Source organism: Myotis davidii, unplaced genomic scaffold (genome assembly GCF_000327345.1).
Source record: "Myotis davidii unplaced genomic scaffold, ASM32734v1 scaffold59, whole genome shotgun sequence".
NCBI lineage: Eukaryota > Metazoa > Chordata > Mammalia > Chiroptera > Vespertilionidae > Myotis > Myotis davidii.
Genome location: NW_006293001.1, coordinates 986,361 through 995,475, shown reverse-complemented (window position 1 = coordinate 995,475; position 9,115 = coordinate 986,361). Strand labels below are relative to the sequence as shown.

The following is a 9,115-nucleotide window of genomic DNA, read 5'->3' as shown; positions in this document are numbered from 1 at the left end:
TTTCCCTTCCCTCCCTCCTACTCTTTCTGAAAAGCAATGGAGAAAATATCTTCATGTGATGATTAACAAAACAAAAAAATAAGAAAGAAAACAATATTTTATTAAGTACTAGAGCAGTGGTTCTCAACCTTCCCAATTTCTTGACCTTTTAATATAGTTCCTCATGTTGTGGTGACCCCCAATTTCACTGTTACAAATTGAACATAATTAAACCATAGTGATTAATCACAAAACAATATAAATTATACATGTGTTTTCCGATGGTCTTATGTGACCCCTGTGAAAGGGTCTTTCAACCCCCAAGGGGTCGTGACCCACAGGTTGAGAACCACTGGTCTAGTTAATATAACAGGAGCCACCTGAGCTTTTTAAGGGAGGAGATACTGAAATTCATGCCTGGGTAGGGTCCCTACCAGCTGCCAGCCAGGGCTTCCCTTCCCTGGCTGCCAGCTGCTGGCTGGGGCCTTCCTTTGCTCCACGCTGCCCCCTGGTGGTCAGCCCACGGCATAGTGAGTGATCGAACTTCTGGTCAGTCGAATTCCCGAGGGGACATTTTGCATATTAGGCCTTTACATATATAGATATTTAGACATCAAGCAGATTTCAGTTGCAGAAATTAATGATATTGGAGGCTGAGAGCCAAGCAAGGACAGTTCCTATACTCTTATTAGCTTGTATGAGCCACAAGGTGGAAGTTCATTGTCCAGCTTTAATACTTATCTTACACAGTTAAGCAACTGCTTACTATACAGAGGCATACTTAATACTTGTGACTGACTTCCTCTACAGCTCAACTGTGGTTAGCTGTATTTGCTATTTTTCTTTAGGAAAGCAAAACAAACTGGGAAACCATTTAGGAGTTTTAAATTGTTGTATGTAAATTTGCTTATACAATTTGTCTAGTGTCAAAAGAAAAATAATTTTCCCACCCAGTTAAAATGTATAAATTCAGCTTGTCTTACTGATTTTTTAAAAATTCTCATACAATTCTCACTATTTATGTGATAATCCTTTTTATTTCCTCCACTATGGAAATACCCATTTCATTGATGAGCCAGAAGATTAGCTAAAATGTGTTTATAATGCTGTTACTTATTTTTGGATAGGATCGTGTTTTGGTTGAGAACAGTAGTGGACATCAATTCAGTGTTTGCTATGTAGGCAGAAGAAAAGCACGAAGACTACTAGAATATTTACATTTGAATTTATTAAATCTTCACAGCCTCACAAAATTTTATCATAAACCTATCATTAAGGGCATATACTAGTACTAGTATACACAATTAGTGACTTGTTACCTTTTGAGCTGCAGAGAGCTCTATCTAGAAATATTCCCTGTGCTTTCTTCTAATTTACTTGATGTTACCTCTCCGTTATTCTTGATACTATGATTCCTTTAGGAAAATAATTGTGAGCGGCTAACGTTTTTCTTATTTTGCAGCATTTACCCTAAATTTATATATTATCATTACAGTAGAAAAAATGAGTATTTTCAATCTTTCCTTTTTGTGATCTATGAGCTATGTCACTAGCCATAAAAAGAATTAAAGACCCAAATTACATCTCAGCAGGTAGTGTCACTAATAACGCGTGTTAAAAAAATTGCTTGTGTGCATGCATTCTTTAGGGTCTTATGCTGTCATTTGTTAAAGAAAATGACATAGTAATTTAAGTGTATACAGTACTTAATTAGATTACAATGTTAAAAATCATTAAAGTTCCACTGGCTGCTAGAAGGTCAGAGAAAATGAAAAACTAATCTCAGCACTTATGCCTAAAGTGTAACATGGTAGAGTATTTCCCTTGAGTTTTCTAGTGTGGCATTTTTGGTCACATTTCAAATGATAAGTAAGTAAATAGGGTAAAACAGATTGAAAGTCTCTATGACATTCAGTAGATGGGAGGTGACAGCAGGTGGAACTGATAAGAACTGGAGTTTTTAAAACTGGAGATGACTGAGAGAATCTTGCTGAATCTTGATTTGGGATTAATTAAAATACTATTAAGTATTTTAATGTCAGTCATATTTTTCTTTTCAAAGTTCTTTCTTAATTACACAACTAAGGCACGATCACTGTAGAAGACTTAGAAAAACACATATGCAAATATTCTTAAAATGAAACAAAATCATCCTAAATGGCACTACCCTAAGGAAAAGTAATGACTGAAAGCATTTTGGTTAAGTCTCCTTCTAGACTCCCCACCTCCAAGCAAATACATTTTAATAAATGTTTGCTTAAATATATAAATGGATATTAGGCAAAAATGTTCTGTAATCCTCATTTTCTCTTAAAATGTATTTACATGGCAGTAAATAGCCTATATAAGAAAAGCTTAATATGCAAATCGACTGACCAGTTGGAAGAGGGGGGAGGCCAGTGAGTGGGAGGTGCCAGGCCAGCCAAGGTGGGTGCCAGCAGGCAGAGGGAGGGGACCAGGGGCGGCAGGGCAATTGGGGGATGGTGGTGACTGGTGGCAGGGAGATAGGGGGGGGGCAGCACCCCACTGGCCGCCTCCCGCAGAGGTTTATTCAGCTTGGCCGCACTGGCCTTTCTACTTTTATACTGGGTTTAAGCACAGCATTTGTAAAATTGGGGTGGTGGGGCGCAAGTGCCCTTCCTGCTGGACACAGCGACTTGAGTGCCGGCCTCATGTGCATCCCCAAGTCGCCAGCAGACACCACCGCGACCAGGGGCCGTAACCTGGGGATGGGCTCTTCCGCCCTGTGCCGCCGCTGGGGCCACGCACCCTACCCGCCTCCTTTCACCTCGGGCCTACATCCCTGACTGCAAAGCCAGCAGCAGCCAGCCAGCGGGCCACCAACCCAAGCGGGGAGCCACAAAGACCGGAAGTGCACCCCCAAGGCCTTCAGCTGAGACTCCTCCCAAGCCCCCATTCGCCCCGCCCCCCAAACCTCCCTGGCCCCTCTCCCCAGCCAGCCCCGCCCCCAATTGGCCCCTGCCAGGGACCCTGACAGGAGGAAGGAGGGAGCCGATTCTTCTAGGCTGGCATCAGCGACAGAATATGTCTGAAACCAACTATTGGCACAACATGCCTCTGCAGCCAAAAGAAAATGGTGTCATCAACAGAAATGTCTGAAGACCAACTATTGGTACAACATACCTCTGAAGCCAAAAGAAGCTGGCGTTGTAGACAGAATATGTCTGAAGAACAGCCATCGACAATGTACTACCAATGCTGGTAGGAACTGCCTTCACAGTGAAATTGAAGTAAAGGAGGATGCAATTATCAAACATAGTTGTGGTGGAATAACTGTTACATGTTAATTTTGCTTATCACTAAATTTCTCTGATGAAAAACCGTCTGATGGAAAATTTACTCAATGTAGCAAAGGTAAAAAGTTTGTCCAAATGCTAAACATTTTCCCAACATATTTTTAAAAATCCTATATAATAAAAGGCTAATATGCAAATCGATCAAACGGCAGAATGACTGGTCACTATGATGCACACTGACCTCCAGGGGGCGGATGCTCAACGCAGGAGCTGCCCCCTAGTGGTCAGTGTGCTAGAAGCCAGGCTCATGGCTGGTGAGCGCAGCGGTGGTGGCAGGAGCCTCTCCCACCTCCACAGCAGTGCTAAGGATGTCCAACTGACAGCTTAGGCCTGCTCCCCATGGGCTTTTGGACTGTGAGAGGGCGCAGGCCAGGCTGAGGGACCTCCCTCTCTCCCCGAGTGCATGAATTTTGTGTACTGGGCCTCTAGTAGAATATACACTGAGTGGCCAGATTATTATGACCACCCCATCAGTACAATGAAGTGAATTAGTTATGCAAATAATAATAATAAAACCTTGAGAGCATTTGCTTAGGAAGTTTTCAATATTCAGTATTTTTGGAAGTGTCAATGAAGTACTGAAGTAGTAGTATATTTACTAATAACTGAACATTTCCCCACTGTTTAGACATGACATAGCTGACTTAACCCTCTAATAATGGTTAGTTTTTCGAGTCTCTCAGCGACATAAGCAACGAGTGAGGAGCATTAGTGATTGTGCCTCTTTCATTTGAGCACAGAGCTAATATTAACTTGCACTATTGTTAAGGATCACCAGGTCAGAGAATATGTACTTTTTTAGGGCTTGCCGGATTGTCTCCAAAAAGATTGTACTGATTTTTACTCCGACTAAGCACTTAGGAATTCCTACTTTTCTACACCCATTAAACATTATTTAATCTGAAAATCTCCTTATTTTAGTTTTCATTTCTTTACCAGTAAGATTGCATTTTCCACATATTAGTTGTTATAGTTCTTTTTGTGAGGGTGAATTGCCTTTTTCAGCTTGAGATCAATTTTTTCTTTTATTAAGGTGTTTGCCTTTTTATTTGTTATTCCTAATAGAGCTTTCATCTGCCCAGTTTGTGAGTTTCTTCTTTAACTATAAGGTATGCTTTGGGGGTAGATGTTTGGCCCTATCGTTTTCTTTTCCCTCTGTAGTTAAGTTTCTTGGTTGTCTCTTTTAATAGAAGTGAAAGTAGTAACATAATACTTTTTTCTTAGGAACATGTTCTATTCCTCATTTAGCAGAGTACAGCTGAAAGGGTGTTAGGGTGTTCCTTGTTACTTCTATCTTTACCAGGGGGTGTATCACCCCTCACCAGATTTCTGGATGCTACAAGCTTCGATGTCATAATTCATTGTTTTATCTTGCAAAATCATACACTATCACAATAGAAACTAATTCCACTACTGTTTTCGTATGTGTATTAGCCAATTAAGACAGTGGAATTATTTTTTAATTTGCAAGAGAATCTTTGGGTTAAGAAACAAGGTTAAATATCTTGGGAAAGTGAAGATACTGCTAATATCTATAGGGTGCTAGGTAGCTTATCGATTATAAGGATATAAAAGTTAATGTATGTGAGACAAAAATATGTGTGGCTATTGCTCCTTCCTCTTGAACCTGATGAGAGTCACAGGAAAAATCAATTAATAACTACCCAGGGAGAATAAGGACCACCTTTGTCATTCACCAGGACTTAGTTCTAAGGATGACCAGGGAAAATATGGGAAGGAAACGGCTTTGGGTAGCAGGAGCATGAAGGCCAGGTAAGTGAGGTAGGTCAGAGACACTGCTTGTTACTTGAACTTGACTAGGTCTTGGGACTATTCAGGCGAGTGCCCTCCTTTGCAGCTATCCTGAGTGTGGTCAGAGCTACTCCCCTCTATGCTTGTGAAATGAGGGCAGGAGGGCCCATGATCATTAGAGAAAGTGGATAGTGGGGAAAAGTTGAGATACATAAAATGTGTTTTTACTGCTCAAGCCTCTTCATGATGTTTGTTTTCATGTTAATGAGATTACCAACTCTAGGTGAATGAAATAGAGCAGTGGTTCTCAACCTGTGGGTCGCAACCCCTTTGGCGGTCGAACGACCCTTTCACAGGGGTCGCCTAAGACCATCCTGCATATCAGATATTTACATTACGATTCATAACAGTAGCAACATTACAGTTATGAAGTAGCAACGAAAATAATTTTATGGTTGGGTCACAACAGGAGGAACTGTATTTAAAGGGCCAGAAGGTTGAGAACCACTGAAATAGCGTATACTAGTAAAATGATTCTGCTCAATGTACATCACATTATTTTACTTTTCTCATGAGTGATGATGTGCTCTTTAGATGTGCATATTTTAAAGCTAAATTAAAAATGTAAAAGTATAATTATGTGTTTCAATACTATATAATTTTATATACTTCATGTGATTTTCATTGGTTCTGGGAAGATGTTGACTTTTTTCCTACCTAAAATGATTTCAGGAGCAGACATGATAAGCATACACAATGAAGAAGAAAATGCTTTTATACTGGATACTTTGAAAAAGCAATGGAAAGGCCCGGATGATATCCTACTAGGCATGTTTTTTGACACTGATGGTAAGTGCTATTTATCTTGAGATATATCCTTTTTCCCCCCCTTAACATTAGTAAAACTGGTCACTTTCTTTTATATTCTTCAATTCCCTAGTTCAAGGTGGTGTTTCCTCTGGTGTCTAGGTATTGCAGTTTCAGCGTCACCCATGGCCTGTACCACAGCTTTTCCCTGTGCAGCTCAATGTGTTTCACATGTGAGAATCAAAGTTGATTCTTTTGTCTGGATTAGAATGTGGTTCTAGGTTCAGTAATTTTGTAAGATGGTAGGGTTATAAAAATCAGTACCGATGTCAATGATTATGATACAGATGGACAGCTATCAAGGTTGTATAATGTAAATGTATTTATTGTCACTGTAGAAAATATGTAATTATTTTCTAAATGAAATTACTAAGTTTACTATTAATAATTTATTTTCTTGGCTATTTCCCATTAATATATTTTTTTCTGTACAAATATGAGATCTGCAGAACCTTCTTGAACCGATACCTTTGATTGACCTGTACACAGGATATGCTTTTCCTCATACCATTACCTTGACATTTATTTGATACCCACCCTCAAAAGAATCCTATAAAAAATTGCTTCAAAGTCCCTTTAAAATTGCAATAGTGCAGCAAAACCACAAGTAAACCACTGCCTATTAACCTGTTATTTTAAATATAGCCTGAAAAGCCAACAGGCATTTTTTGTGCAATTTTTTAAAACATTGTAAGATGAAATATCAAATCTGCACAGCGCTGTCCCTTCACAGAAGGTAAGAAACCGCCAGCCCATCCATCATGTTGGAGGCTGGCCTCGGTGCTGTAGGCTATGAAAGTGGGCTTCCTTCAAGGTCTGGTCGATGTGGAAGTAAAGACCTTGGCATAGTGCAGACTGCTCGGGTGCGGGCTGAGGGGTGTTGGGGCTGGACCCAGTGACCATGTGGTTCAAGCTACTTTCTAGCCTACTGGCTCTGTCTTGGCTGTTGATGTTGCTGCTGCTTCCACCACTGTCACGGCTTGAAGACTGTGTCCCAGGAATCGGGAAAGAAACCCTGTGTCCCAGGGTTTCCACTACTCCTTTTGGTCTGTGGGGGGAGGTGGTAGTTCTCTTCATTGCCATTCCTTCTCCTTTTCCTGGGGCGGAGGTGCTCGCTCCTGTTCCTTTTCTAATTAAAATCTTACAACCAAATGTTTAGACTAGACGTACCTTTCTAACTTTCTACCTTTAATCCTAGACCCTTTGGGTTTTATACTGATAATGTTGAAAATATTCTTAACTGACAGATCAGAGTTTCAAGTGGTTTGATAAGTCAAATATGACTTTTCGTAAGTGGACAGACCAAGATGAGGAGGAGGAGGATCTGGTTGACACCTGTGCCTTTTTGCACACCGCGACCGGAGAATGGAAAAAAGGAAATTGTGAAGTTTCTTCTGTGCCAGGAGCCCTTTGTAAAGCAGCTAGTAAGTACAACTGAAGACCTTTTTTCAATCTAAGAGGCTAGGGAAAGTAGGGATGGTTTTGAAATAATTTTATTTGAGATAAGTATGCCTCAGGGGAGGGAATAAGACTTCAGAATACATTAGGGTGGTTTGTTCTCAAATCTCTTGGAAGTCAAGCATTAATTCTCTTACATTTCAAAGGTTGGGCCAGATCAGGTGAACCACATACTTAAAAAAAAGATTATCTTTTTGTTGAAAATACTACAGATGTCTCCCTTGCCCCCTCCCCTGGCCTTCTCCGAACTATTGTCTGTCCATGGGCTATGCATATATGCATATAAATACTTTGGTTAATCTCTGCCCCATCCCTCTGAAATATCAGTCTGTCCCATGCTTCAATGTCTGTATCTTTTTTGCTGGTCAGTTTATTTTGTTCATTAGAGTCCACGTATAAGTGAGATCATGTAATACTTGTCTTTCTCTGACTGGCTTGTTTTGAACCACACATACTTTTATTCTGTCTGCTTATTCTTAAGAGTTTGTAAGAGGTCAAAATTCCTTCTGTTGTTCAGAGGAATTATCATAGCCCCTTTGCATGTGATTTGACTGAACTGTGGAAGTGGTGAATGAAGATTCCAGGATTCAAATGTTTAAAAAGAATTTGATTCTGTACAAGAATGAATATCTTTTCTTTGGGCAAAGAAAATTTTTGTTGTAGTTTATAATTGATTCTGGATTAAAATGTAAGCTTTCTTCTGATCCATCAGAATACTTTCTAGTGAACAAAATTATTCTGACACAAAACATTAAATTAAAAAAAAGTCCTCTGCGGGGGAGGGGGGAGACGGGAGAGGGGAGAGGGAGAGAAACATCAATGGGTGCCTCCCGACTAGGGATGGAACCTGAAACCTGGGTATGTCCTGACCCGGTATTGAACCCTCGACCCTTTGGTGCACAGGACAACACTCCAACTGAGCCACACCAGCCAGGGCCTAACCCACATTTTGATGTTATTATTAAACACTAGAGACCTGGTGCATGAAATTCATGCACTGGGGATGGGGGGGTCCCTATCCGGGCCTGTGCCTTCTCACAGTCCAAGAGCCTTTGGGGGATGTTCCACTGCTGGCTTATGACTAGGGAATGGGCCTAAGCCGGCAGTCAGACATACTTAGTGCTGCCACGGAGGTGGGAGAGGCTTCCACCACCACCGCTGTCCTCGCCAACTATGAGCCCAGCTCAGGGCTTCTGGCTGAGTGGCGCTCCCCCTGGTGGTCAGTGTGCATCATAGTGACCAGTCATTCCGCCATTCAGTCGATTTGTATATTAGCTTTTTATTATATAGGATTACACAGTTTGTTCTAAGTTTTAGAAATAATTGTTTTTTCATTAGAGACACTTAAAATTTCAAAATTTTGGTGTGAAACAAGACAGCCATTTTCTCACTTTGCATCTTTAGTAATGCCTCCTTCTACTTTAACTGTAAACCAAAACTATAAACCTACCTCTGATTCTTTCTTTACTAGAGGCCCTGTGCACAAAAATTTGTGCACTGGGGGGGCGGGGGGGGGGAGGTCCCTCAGCCTGGCCTATGCCCTCTTTCAGTATGGGACCCCTTGGAGGATGTCCACCTGCTGGCTTAGGCCTGCTCCCTGGGGGATTGGGCCCAAGCTGGCAGTCAGACATCCCTCTGGAAGCCCGGAAGTCCTCGGGGGATGTCTACTTACCAGCAGGGAGCAGACCTAAGCTGCAGTCGGACATCCTTAGTGCTGCTGAGGAGGCGGGAGAGGCTTCTGC

At 41.3% G+C, this 9,115-nt stretch overlaps 1 protein-coding gene across 1 annotated transcript in view; it reads left to right on the top strand.

Annotated features, from left to right (window-relative positions):
* LOC102758103 (lymphocyte antigen 75) overlaps window positions 1–9,115 on the top strand; it is a gene marked incomplete at its 5' end in the record, with an annotated part of 157,466 nt that overhangs the window by 145,901 nt on the left and 2,450 nt on the right. Inside the window, 2 exons of the mRNA XM_006766553.2 lie at window positions 5,781–5,897; window positions 7,163–7,339. Coding sequence (XP_006766616.1) covers window positions 5,781–5,897; window positions 7,163–7,339 — 294 coding nt within the window. The remainder of the gene's footprint in view (window positions 1–5,780; window positions 5,898–7,162; window positions 7,340–9,115) is intronic.